Consider the following 14,479-nt stretch of genomic DNA (forward strand, 5'->3'; position numbering starts at 1 on the left):
GATTCCTGTAAGGGTAAATAATAGTCATCACATATTTTTAAACCTTAAATATATACGAACAGTACGGTGGGTCAATATGGTTTCAAATTTCAAGGCAACCAATGTGCATATGTCGTTAACAGAATGCAACTATTAAGCGACGTTTACGTTTTATTTGCATGTATATGCAGCCTATCCAACTTATATTATTTCAATGATGTAACTAACAAACGTCCACGTTAGATCAATTTTATACAATACCTTGATTATGAAATACATTTTCTACGTCGATGTCTTCTTAACAATCTTAATAAAGGTTTATATATGACTGTATAATATAAAATAGGTTTCATTATAAAACACTCCTCAACAATCACAACCCACATATTCACAGTAAACTGACCAATAGAGGTTACCGATAAGGTCAACTTTGTACTGAAAACCTATCCGTTCGTCACGGTTACCGATAAGGTAAACTAAGGTAAACTATGTACTGAAAACATGTCCGTTCGTCAGACTACTGTAGTAATGTCAATAGTTACCTAATATTGTAGGATGTTGTAAATATATGAACATGTAAAGTATTCATCTTGATAACACGTGATATCGAAATAGGACATTTCATTTACCTGGGTAAATTTTAGACGGAAGATTTGTAAACAGTAATCGTATCTCACATATAGCATCATGATTGGCTGGGAGATATAGATCGCACTGAATCTACCTGCACAGCTAATTAGTCACGTTATATAACATTTGCACCTGTGATTTCACTAAGGAAGCATTTAAAGTTTTTCTTTCTTTCTTCTTTTACATATGTGTCGATTCCGTGAACAATTAATACACATTCGTATTATTCTCCAGATTACTCTTCTACAAACATGTATGTATTCGGGGACGGCAGAATCGCCATGGAATCTAACTTTGGAGAGTGAAATCGGAAATGAAGGAAACTTAAGAACGAAAACCACGTATCAGCATACAGGTACGCTCTCTCTCTCTCTCTCTCTCTCTCTCTCTCTCTCTCGTACGTCCATTTGTCTTTCCATCATGTCATTAATGTACATACTGGCTGTATCTCGGCTCATTTATATTCCTGTACGTGTGCATGTGAGTGCATGCATGTACATAGGAACGTTTTCATGCATACCTCTTTAAATGGATTACTTTCCAGCGGCTTTATATATAATGTGCAAAAATTTACAAAGTATCTCTGAAGCAGTGAAAACAGGCAAATACAAGGGTTTTGACGTGCCCTGCATTTCATTGAATGTGCTGGTGTAATTGTGAAGTGGAAATTGTTAGTTGAGAATGGTGGTATAGTTAATTACATAAATATAATTTGAATAGGAAGACAGTGCTAATGATGTATAACACTGACAATACAAGCTAGGTGAGGTCTCAGCTTCCACTCCACAGGTTCGTATTTTGCACATTGTTTATTTCCGTTTATAAAAAGATGAGTTGCGATTTCTGATCTACATGATCATATGTTATTTGGAAAAAAGTTGTGAATGTTCATGATGGCGTAAATTATATTATTTAAAGCATTACACAATGTACAAGTACGAAGGAATGTTTATGTTGACGGAAATCAGATGAATTTAAAGCGAAATATACTACACTACTCATGATGTACCAGATGTTGCCGCCATTTAGTTCAGCATGAGTACCCCAGATTTCGAAGAAAAACTATCTGTTATGAGTGAATGCCCAGCTTTAGCAATAGACAGTATGTACCAGGTTTTTGTACATAGTATAACCGTCAAAGTTTCTTAAATTGTTTCCAGAGAATGGCAAATTAAAGTGCTTAAAATATCCATAGCAGTATAGGTGTAGGAAGAGAGACTGTTCAAACTACTGAATTTCGGGCATTTTTTTAATCATATGTGCTTGTTCATATGTTGAATTTAAACAAGTGGGGAATAATTCATCGTTAAACATACAGTACAACCACCAGCTACATTGATAGAAAATTTTATTTTTGATCGTTTGAGAGAATACATTTTCAGTATTTTGCAACTTGAACAGTGTAAAGGTCTCGTAGACTACCTTAGGTTGGGGTGGGGTGCTCCCAGTATTATTTTTAATTATTACAGAAGACCCACCCTGGCTCGTTTTTGTTAGAAATTAAAGTAGTGATAGAGATACAAAGCTCCGAGCCCCCAGTCAACGATGCCGACAGTTAAATTACTGAATACACAAAAGGTGAAATTCAAATAAACAACAAATTTAATGCCATTCAATAACAGATAGTCCTTCCTGAAATGAAATTCAATATTAAAAATCCTATCACTTGTCTTTCACTCGACCAAGTGACGGCCTATTTCATCATCTGACTTTGTTTGATAGATTTTCCTCCTGTCCTGTGTTTCTACTCATCTGTAGTATTTCTTGACTGGTATCCAGTAACCCTTCAGGCCAATACCCACGTCCTTCACCCTTCCACTTCCTCCGCTTCCGTTCTCTCCTATTCTTGTCTCCCAGATACTTGGGAACAACTGTACCAGGGTATTTCCCATCTCTGTCTCCTACAGCTCCTCCGGTCTCTAAAAGCTCCCTGTCCGAACACACACAAGGACACTAGTATATTCCTCTAGCTATGTAGTCTCACACTAAACAACAATCTATCATCAGATAAGCCATTACCTTCTTTGGTCACGTATTCGTGCACATCGAAATACCCATACTTCCTGGTATGGTATACACGGTATCAACTGCTTATCATGCATATATCAATAGATTTCATCACATCGGTATATATAGATTCTCAATCTTATTATAAAGAACAATATCACATAATCAGACGCATTTCTGTACATTACACTTCTACATAGCGTACACAGATATCCACATATCCATGCGCTAATATATCCTTACACATTATACTCCTACAAAGTATACACAAATAGTCAAATACCCCTATTAACTAATGTTGCACACTGCAACCATTATACGAAGTTATGATTCAATTCAACATTTGCAGATCTAGAATATCACATGAATAAATGCACTAGGTTACTACGAATTAACCAAATAGCGAATTGCAATATTAATTCTTTACATAAACATTGTTCATATATCACAATATGCATGTAGATCAAACACTACAAATGAATCAAACCTTACAAATGGTAATTCTACGTACTAACGATTCTAATAATGAAATATAGCACATAATTAAAGTACAATTACCTTGCCGTAATAGGTTGCGACAGTCGAGCAAATGAGTCACTGACCTGTCCGAAGCTCTTTCGTAATTTCCAGAATAACAATGTTTCTTTTTTTTTTTTTTGGAGGGTTCTCTCTCCTTTTGATTTTCGCAGACCATTTAGGGAGGCCCTCCTGCCCTACATGTTTTTATTGGTATTCTGTATGTTTAGCTATCGTGTTATTGCTTTTTTTGAAATGTAATATTTAAATAATATTTTTGGGGTTTTTTTTTCCTTTTTTCTTTTCTTATTTTTTATTTCTTTTTTATTTTGTTATTTTTTTTAATTAAAATATATATTTTATTCTTTTTTTTTCAATGTATTCATCTGTGCTGAACCAAATTTCTTCTTCTATCCTTTTTTTCTCCTCATCTTGTTGTCGTCTTCTCCTTTCTTGTCTTTTTGCTTTCGTCATTTCCCTAAGTGCTTTCCTTACTTCTGGGCTTGTTTCCCGTTTCTCTTCTTTAGTGGAATTTTTGTTTTTGGGTGCTTCTTCCTGCCCTTGTTTTCTATTCTCTGTTTGTAGCGCTTCTGAATCTTCGTTTGGATTGATGTTTTCTTGCTGCGGTGTCTTGTTGATTTGGGTTAATTCTAATAGTCTGGGTGCTTGTGTTTTCTGGATCTGTTATAATTTGAATACTGTAATCTCCTGTAATGAAACATTTTCTTGCTGTAGTGGTTTGGTCCCATGAAGCAGTTGTGACTGTATTGGTATCACTTCTTTTTCTTGTAGGCTTCGGTTTGTTTGTTGTTGTCGTAGGTTGTTTTCTAGTTGTTGTTGTGGTTTTATCTTCTTTTGTTGTTGTTGTTGCCCGGTTTCAATATCTTGTCGGATTAACATGTTATTTTGTTGTTGACTTTTCTCATTACTTCCTGCTTGTGTCTTTATTTGTAGTTGTCGTTGTTGTTGATTACATCCCTGTAGTCCGTTTTCTACTGGAAGCTGGGCTTGAATCTGCTGGTGTTGTTGTTGTTGATTTTTATTCTCCTGTTTTGTATTGGTAGTTTCATGCTCGTCTATATTTCCTAGTTGTTGCCGTGATTTTATTGTCTTTTGATGTTGTTCTTGTCTAGTTTCAATCACCTGTTGTTGTTGCCCTGATTGTATCTGTATTTGTTGTTGTTGTTGTTGTTGTTGTTGTCTTTTATGTCCTTGTTGTTCTTTTCCTACTGAAGACTGGGCTCGCGTCTGTTGTTGTTGTTGTAGTTGAATATTTTGCCCTTGCTTTTTGTCCGTAATTTCTTTCTGTAGTGAAATTTCTCTTCCTTGTTGTTTTCGTGGTTGTATTTGTTCATTCCTTTGCTTTTTTCTGCTTGTTTCGGTATTTCCTGTTCTTGTATTTGTTGTCCCTGTACGTGAAGTTGTTGTTGTTGTTGTTGCTGTAGCCCATCTTGTGATATTGGTTGTTTTTGTTGCTGCATATTTTCTATTACCATTTGCCTGCTGGATATGTTTGTTGTTGTTGTCATTGTAGGTACTATCTTTTCCGAATTCTGAGGACATTTGAATGGTGTGTGACCTGTTTTCCCCACATCTATTGCATGTTCTGTCATATATGCATCCTTTATACCAAGACTTGGCTAAGAACCCGAATATGTAAAAGGCTCTCTTCACTTTCTTCATATTGCTTCTTTCTATTTCTAGTATCCGTGTTCCGTCTAATATTGATGTTGTTTCTATCGTTCTGTTCCGTGCTGAACTAACTGGAATATTAAATTTTTCCTCAAAACGCTTCACTATTTCTTCTATTGGAATTTCAAGCGGGATGTCTGTTACATGTAATTCTCCTGTACGTTTTTTTATCTCCCTTAGCAGTGGTTCTGGTTCCTTTATTGTCACCATTTCTTTCCCAATACACATCTCTCCATATGGTAAAATCGGTTTCTTCCCTTTCGGTCTTACTATGTAGCCTTTGTATCTATTAGGGTTTATGGAGTATACTCTGTTCATATATTCTGGGTTGGCTATTTTCATGGCTATCATTACCGTAGTAAGATTAGGTATATTTTCCCTTTGTATGTGCCTCATATCTATTTCTTGTGTTCCTTCTCTATATGTACATTGTAGGTAGCTTCTTTCATGCGTCTCTACCCTTTTCAGCTTGAAGAATTTCTCAAGGTAATTGACTTCTCTTCTAGTCGCCATATTGCCTCGTGTTGCACGTGCTCCGGTTTCGGTTTCTTGTTTTTCCATGTTGAGTTCCCTTTATATTTGTATTTGTAGATTTGTTAATTGATATAAGTTGATTCTTACCCTTTTTAAGATTTGGAGTCCGTATTGGACAGTATAGATAGTCCTGTGGGGGAATCCAGTACTTCTAAACCGTTTGCTTTGTCCTTGCCATTTTCAGACGATAAAACAACAGACTGTACTTCTCAAGAAGGAGTATAAGAATAACAATGTTTCCCGCCAGTTTCGAATGACGTCGGAGTAGTTTATAACTTCCTTATGTAATTCCCGCAAGATGGTTTAGCGACTACTGGCGTTTAGTCCCAAGACACTAGATTTAAACTTGCGATTCCAATGGTGGCCACGCCTTGCTCAATTCCGAGTGGATGTCGATTAACCCATGGTCTACATAATTAGCAGACATTGGCCCCTCCCCTGCAGTCTGTCAAGGGTGGATTTACGACCTTCACTTGATGTTCCTTTGAGCCCAACACCGGCAATTCATGCCACTTACCTGTGAATCGCACGCAGCCAAATAAGGCGCCAGTAACAAGTTCCTATGGCCATGTTATATACAGCTGGCTTCCCACCCGTCTTTTTGGTGTCAGCTTACACTATCGTAACATAAGCCGGCCGGCCAGCTGGGTACACATCGCTTTGACACTCATTGTTCGCAAGGCTGACACTCGCAACATTTATGAAGCGAATAATTAGCCTCAGGGTCTAGCATATACATTTTGCAATCTGGCTATTGTTCCTTACTTATACGTGACAAACAGCAAACATTCAAAGTCAAGAAGACGAGAACACTTCATCATTTTGAAACTGCATACAAATTCTGTCTCCAACATTCAGCAGCCATAACTCATATAGGAACCTAATAATCAGATTATATTGAAGTTATATTAATTCATAGCTTCTTATAAAACATTTTCTTGGTAATCCAATATAAGAAATTATAGGAATTATTGTGTATAAACGAATCTGGATGGAACCAACAGTCAGGGACCACAGTTCATAAGGTTGAGTAATGAGAAATCAATTTGGTAAATATGACAATACGAAGCAATAATTCCTCTAAGACATTATGTAGAATGCTGAACATGTACCTAAACAAAACTGATAATAAACCCAGGTGAAATCTCGTTAATACCAAGATGTCTAATAAAGGTGTTGAAATCAATAAGGGGGTCGTTAATATACAGACACGAAGACGTGGATAGGTCTGACCGTCAAGAACCGATAATGTGCCAAATGGCGTATATTTCGGACAATTTACTCAGCCGTGGCTTCGACAATATCAAGGCAAATACCACTTTTGATTGAAATTAAATTCAAGTGAACTGGGTTATTCTACCAGTGAGAAAGGTGAAGGGGTCAGGCAACCAGAGTTTGATAAAAAAATAAGAACACAGATTGCTGGCAACCATCTCAGCCAAGGTCCAATAAATATCAGGCTACACCCAAATTTGGTTGAAATGCAGTTATAAATCATAAAATTGTTAGGAACAAAGTACAGTAGTTGGGTCTGTCATATAGGGGTCATAACTCCGCTAAGTGATGATGACGTAGAAGGCAGACACTCAAACTCAGTCGAGGCTACATCATTATCAAGTTGTCTATACAATTTGGTTAAAAATCAAATAATAATTAAAGCAGGTATTGTGTGGAAATGGAAGTGGGCTGCTGTGACAACTAGTAGCCAAACTAAGCAATGTCGCAAAACGCTGACAATTATAGCAAGCCAAGGTATCATAAAACAAGCTGCATTGTCAATGTTGTTCAAATCCTAACAAATAGGGAGTTTTTGTGGAAAATGAAAGTGGGTGGGTATGCCAATCAGGGTTACAAATCCGCCAAATGTTGACGTAGAATGCTGACAATCAAAATCGGTCAAGCTATCATGAATATATTGCTGTATACCATATTTTGTCGAAAACCAATGATATTTAATAATTAAGCATTGCAAGGAAAAGAAAGTTCTAACGGAAATACCACATGTATATATACCGACTGTGTTCTACAACATGCATGGGACAAAAGGATATGAAATACTGCGATACAGACCAATAGTCGCGCGAATCTGTACTTTAAGGATGCCCTCAAGGCGACGGTGAGCAAGGTGAAATATCAGGTATCCCCTTGTGAGCCTAACTTTGTAAATCGTATATTAGTAATACACTTTAATAGTTACTCTATGGTGACTTATTATGTTTTGTGCTTAAAACTTATGTTAAACATGATTTTCATCCACCGATAATACAATTTCAGTTGTTCACACTCTTGATCTCATGATGTGGAGACCCAGGCAAACATGCATATACACCATTCGCACGAACCTTATTTTAATTATAATCAAGTCCGCAGTCACTTCAAAATAAGGAAGCTGTCATTCCTTTACATTATGAATAAACTTGTGGGAATACAATTTTCTTTTATGCGCACAAAAACAACTTCATTTGCCACTGATGTTCTCTAACAAGCTACATCGAATGAACTTTAATAATACACACACATCATCACTCATATACACACGCGCATACGCACACACATACATACGCACACACATTGTTTAATGAATTCCAAAACCGGTTAAATAATCTCAACTGGCTGATACCAACACTATACTGGAAAACTCACCCTGTATACTGGGCTCAACAGTTATGCCGATTTTTCAAATACGATCTTGTAAAAAGAATTATTTATGCTGTAAAATCTGTTGATAAAATACAAACAAGCTTTCTGCTAGGATAACTTGTATAATTTCCTTTTAGAGTCATATAAACGAAACAACGATTTGATGGATTGATATTCATATTACGTAGATAGCACACAAGCTGATTAATATGGCCGCAAATTCCAAACGACAAGTTGCATGTAATTCATTTCACAGCTACATTAACGTTGCAAAATAGTAAATGTAATGGTTCTTTTCCTTTGTCATTCTCAAAGCGTTATAACTTTGAAATAATCCCAATCTCAGACGTATGGTAGATCTGACGGTCACCGAAAGTAGGTTATGTTATGTTGACCTTTAGATTCACTAATTAGATTACATCTTTATATGTAAGCAATACATTCCATTCTAATAATATCGTCTCTAATGAGAACTATCATAAATACAAAATACAACGCATGACCTCATTGGATAACATCAAGTAGACGGGAATTTCAGAAGTCAAAATATCATGAACCTTCATCGGTGCCTTTCAGATATATTTATTATAAGTGGATATCAGTTTTATTCAGATTGTTAATGAGATTCCTTTAAGAAAAAGAGTTTTTGAGCTTCTTGGTATCTGGTGCATGTTTTGTTTAGAATATAACAAATAAATATGCAATAAGTGTAAAGTTTACTTATCTTTAAATTATCACTTACACTGTCCACACGGTTTTGTTTCTCTGAACCTTTTCTCCCATTTTTGAATTGTCAGTTTTTAACCAAACCATTTTATATGTATGCTAATTTAGTTATATTTTATGAATACTTTAAAGTGCTGTTTCAATACTTTCCTGCTGTTTTAGTTATAAACGTGGAAGACATTTTGACCATTACACAGCTAAATGTGATTAGATATAAAATGAATAAACGATTGGCTTAGCAGGATTTTACTAATCAATATGGTCAAGTTTTCCTGATGGCAGGAATATAATTGTTGGATAAAACTATGCACCCAATCAATATTCCTACCGTAAATACATTTTACTGTTATTGAAGTCAAGTACATGTGGTTTATGTTATAAGCCTTGTTGTGTATTTTTAATTTAATTCATATTTTATTTAATTTAATTGTTTGTTTGTTGGTTTTAATTTTTTTTAAAATTCCATTACATGCTATTGTAATGTAATTTTATTTACTGGATTTGACATTTGCTAGAAATCATCTTCCAGAAATTCAGTTTAGTGTTTCGTAAACATTAATAATAGAAACTTTGTATCTAATGCTGACCTAGTTCCTGGTCTTGATTCAGAAACTAGTATAGGGTTCTTGTAAACAACTTTTTTTTTTAAAATTTGGTTTTAGTCAAGGCCATACTTGGAGTAAGTGACAAATAACATGTAGCAATTGTTTCAAACTCTGGTGGATTGACTTACATCCGGGCGTCTGTTTTGAGCACTAGCCTGATTTAATATTGATGCATTGAGAAATATTTATTATTCTTGCCTTAACACTGGATAATTCCATGTGTTTTATGTTGTGACCAGTTTGAGCTGAATTTTTAACTTTTCTTCAAATTATTTGGATTACAAGAGATTATTTTTCCCTGGAAATACTTGTGCTCTAAATTAGTTCTTGGACAAGGAAAGTTATCGAAAGTCACATAATTCAAACACTGGAACATTATTTTCTGTGATTCAACAAAGAACTGTTAACACATCAGGACGACGCTAATTACAGCATACGTCATCGCCATCCATTTTGGATTTCATCATTGTTCGAACTCAGTTTAATTAAGACATTTTGTTATTAGGAATTCTATTTTTTAACTTTTGGCTTATTTTTGGATTATTTTTGGATTTGATTCGTAAAACCGTAAGTTATTTTTCTAATTTTTATCTTGTTTTTCTAGGGAAATAAATAATTTGTGAAATTTTACAAAGCTTGTTGTTTTCACTTTTTTCTTGTTACTGTTTAAAAGAGCCAGTAAAATATTAAAATAAAATAGAGACAAACAGTCATACATATAATTATATTGTTATAAAGAATTTCCAATATCTCAAGTTTAAAAAATAAATTTTAAAAAATACAATGTTATACAGTGCATTGGTATTCAGGCCATTAGGATACAAATTATCTAACTTATGAATCCAATAAGTTTCTTTTATGAGTATATTTATGTCACCATACACAATATCTATTGGCATGAAAGAAAAATCGAGTAGAGAGGGATTATTGGTGTTAAAGTGTGTGGAAATATTGGAGGAAAACTGAGTATCTCTATATTTTTATATGAAAGCGATGATTATTCATTCTCTTAGAAACTTGTTGAAATGTTTGTCCAACATATTGAATGCTACATTTTTTACAGGTTATCAAACAAATCGCGTCAGTTGATATGCAGTTAGTGTTATCACGTAGAGAAAATACGTATTTTGTCCGGTGTCTGTTACATTTAGATGACAAATATTGTCTTTTTTTATTTTCTGTCTGCTTGAGTCTAATTAGAAAATCATGCAAATTCTTGGATCTTCTATAAGCGAGAATTAGTTTATTTTTGTAAAGTGATTTTACGCTGGTTTTATTTGATACATTTAGGAGACTATAATATTTATTAATTATACGACCTATATCAGGTAATGAAGGATTATACTGTATTGGGAAAGGTATTATATTTTTCTCTATTTTACATTCTGCTGTATTTAATGCCTCATGTTGAGTAAGATTACGGGCTTTGTTCAGTGCTGAATCAATTATATGTGTAGGATAATTTCTGTTTTGGAAATATGTTTGTAATTTATTCAACGAATTTTGTAATTGACAATCATCTGAAATAATGCGTAGGCATCTTTTGGCCTGGCTATATGGTATACCGTTTTTACATGACATGAGATGACATGAAGAATATTCCACATATTGGTGGATATTAGTTTTCTTGATATGAATATTTGCAGAGATAGTGTTATCAATATTTTTTGTTACATTTACATCTAAAAATGAAACATGCATATCAGATGCAGTAGAAGTAAATTTATTCGTAAAAATGATTCAGGCCATCAATTTCAAAATTTCAGTTCTTTGGTTGAATGGTTCCAGATCATAAATATGTTATCTAAAAATCTGAACCAAACAGATTGATTAAACATTTTGTTTCGAAGAAAATCCTTTTCTAATTCACCCATGAAAAGGGAAGAGTATGAAAAACCCATATTAATACACATTGCCGTACCCATTATTTGTATGTAATTCGTATTATTAAATTGAAAATAATTATTTTCCAAGATAAGTTTTATTATTTTACAAATATTTTCACTAGATAGTGTGCTTTTATTAGGATTGTTATCGAGAAAATATTTACACGCTTCAATACCATCTGCATGCGGAATATTGGTATATAGTGATATTACATCTAATGATACCAGGACTGAGTTATCAGATAGCTGTGGAATAGACTTCAACTTTGTAACGAAATCGGTACTATCTTTATGTTTAAAAGTGCAATTATCAGCCTTACTTGTAATTAGTTTTGACGATTTTAAAACAGAAAATTTTGAGTAGGTGTTTTTGGCATATAAGTCTGCACAGAAAGTTCGGGTAATCAATGTGCTTTTTTGTTTCTTTGTTTCTTAGAGTGTTTGTACGAATAAATGAACGATTGATTAATCGATCGATTGATTAATTAATCGATTAACCACTTCCTTTTTTCAATCCAGAAACAACCGAGATATTTTGAATTCGTCTGTAATAATTATTCAAAGACTACCTGATATAAACAAAATATTTGGTCATTTAAGTATATATCAAACAACCTACACGAACAAGTAATGCACTCACAAGTAAACCGTATGAAAAATGGTAGACGCATAAGAAAGCATAAAAAACCCAAACCATTTCGCTATTGTAATATTTCCTACAATTGTCATCGAGGACGGAAAAAGAATAAATGAATATACGTCATATATGAATAAAACAAAAACTAGCTAACATCTGGAATAATGATTACATATCTTTCTTGCTGCAACGTCTGCATGAGAAATTAAAGCATGTATATATAACCCGCATTTGTACTGTACAATTCTAACAGAACGTTTTATTACAGACACTTCTGACGAGGTTAAAGCGAACGTTTTAGCCGGTGTGATGACGCCACTGATACTTGGTATTCTCATGACAGTTTTGATCATTCTGGTTACGTTTGTTACATGCAGAAGGTAAAATATGTCATGTTCAATATAATTTTTGGAAAACAAAATTGAATTAATTTTAGATAAATATAGTCATGCACGAGACCAATTATTTTACCGTTCTTCAAAAACATATAGGCTTCTTATCCGTTATTATTCAGCTATTGTGTTTTTGTTTTGTTCTAACAACTCTGTACAGTCCATTTTATTCGTTATTAAAATTGTCCTAGCTGCAATATGTGTATTTTTCATACTTTTGTTACGGGAGTATAAACTAAGTCAGGTAACTCTAGTGGTATAGCATTAGCCTGCATGTGTTACCCGGTCTTCTTTGAAAACGATTATTAGTGTGTTTATACAAGCTTGGAGTTGTGGTACTAGAATCAATTTTAGCCTCTTTCCAGTAAGGTTAATGTCAGATGATTTTCTGCCCATTTGATCTGGATGGTGGACAGTGTTGCAGTTTCTCGTATATAAGGCAACGAAAACTTATTCTTTTCAACAAGGTTTAATGACGCCAAATCAGAACATGGACTACTAATACAGATACCAACAGACACGATCCAAATCAAATAGTAAAGCACACAGCAAACTCCACATGGCTGGAGATGCTCTCCCGTGGGGAGAGTCTGTACAGTATCGAGCAACAAAACAATTTCGAAATTAACTGATAATATCGACTGTTTCCCGCTACTCGTTAGCTTGTCAAATACTTCGCAAATGAACAGATCTTTTGACTGTGTCCCGCTTCTCGTTAGGATGTCAAAGGCTTCGCAAATGAACAGACCTTTTGACTGTGTCCCGCTTCTCGTTACGATGTCAAAGACTTCGCAAATTAACAGATCTATCAACTGTGTTCTGTTACTCGTTAGCATGTCAAAGACTTCGCAAATGAACTGATCTATCAAATCCTCTATGCGATTTTCAGAAAATATAGTCAAGTATCGTGAAATATATTATGTTATCTTGTATATATATATATATATATATATATATATATATATATATATATATATATATATATATATATATATATATATATATATATATATATATATATATAATACATACATACATACATACATACATACAGTTGTCCAAGTGGATCTTACATGAGTATGCGTGATAATATGGAGTACATTTATATCCTGGAACAGAATATTATCAAAATCATATTTGATTATGTCTTTGCTGTCGGAATCATGATTTGATATTGTGTAAGTAAATAAAAACAAATTAATATGTATGATCAAATTTGAGTTTTGATTCTTTTCCTTCATCCAGCAACAAACTAGTATTGATTTCAACTGGAATAATTGGGCTATTAGGAGAAGGAGTTTCAAGTCACACTGACACAACTTGCAATCACTTATTACGTTAACATTAAAACATTAAATGTCAATAACATTCTCTGTTATCTTTTTTCAGTAAAGGATCTGGCAGACATATGACGGGCGTTACAGAAATGACCTGTATTGATGAGGAAAACGAAATGGAAACTCCAATTAAGCTCCTTAGAGTAAGGATGCCTTAAGTGACAGTGAAATGGAATTGACCCAATTGTGATGCGATTAGCATTTGTCTCTGAGACTGGATATTTGATCTTTCAATGTCGTTGGGAATCAACGTCAAATTCTAAACATGTTTAAAAAACAATTCATCGAAAATAAATTAACTCCCGTTTTAAAGAGAGCAGTTTTATGTGCGAGGTGGTCAGGAAATCACAAATTGTTATATTTATAGCTGTCTCACCAGCATGTGTAAATGACTGAAATTTTCGGTGTTTCTAATCACTGAAATTCGGTAAATCAATGGAAACTTTATGTAAGTTAAGAGAAATGCAAGTTTAAAGGAACTTGCCTCTCAGATGCGGTAGGACATCTCTAAATGGGCGATAATCGAAGGGAACATGCAGTAGATTTTAATCAATATTATTCCGTTGAAACAAATATTTTAAAATAAATTTAATGCAAAATTATTTGTATTTTCCTTCCTTGATCCAATACAAAAAAGTGTGCTAATCCTGGAATAATAGATGAAGAACGGAATAAAATCTTTACAGCAAACAATAAACACTAACCAGCGTTACATTGCACGGGTTTCATGCAACCATGTCCTTCAACCATATAAAATTCAAGAAGAACGTGACACTTTAAGCGGACACATGCTATTACACACACATACAGACATAAAAAGGAATGCAAATATCCTCGTACACACAGACACACACACACACACACACACACACACATATATATATATATATATATATAT

The 14,479-nt window shown here is 34.1% G+C and overlaps 1 protein-coding gene across 1 annotated transcript; it reads left to right on the forward strand.

Moving 5' to 3' along the window:
- The first annotated feature begins 665 nt into the window (after positions 1-665).
- Positions 666-14,183, forward strand: LOC149792319 (uncharacterized). The gene is made up of 3 exons (XM_089969375.1): positions 666-964; positions 12,121-12,232; positions 13,634-14,183. The coding sequence occupies exons 1-3, from the start codon at positions 796-798 to the stop codon at positions 13,737-13,739; spliced, it is 387 nt and encodes a 128-aa protein (XP_089825501.1). The 5' UTR covers positions 666-795; the 3' UTR covers positions 13,740-14,183.
- The last annotated feature ends 296 nt before the right edge of the window (positions 14,184-14,479 follow it).

The sequence above is a fragment of the Sinohyriopsis cumingii genome, chromosome 9 (genome assembly GCF_028554795.1).
Source record: "Sinohyriopsis cumingii isolate HCF-2022 chromosome 9, ASM2855479v2, whole genome shotgun sequence".
NCBI classification, from domain to species: domain Eukaryota; kingdom Metazoa; phylum Mollusca; class Bivalvia; order Unionida; family Unionidae; genus Sinohyriopsis; species Sinohyriopsis cumingii.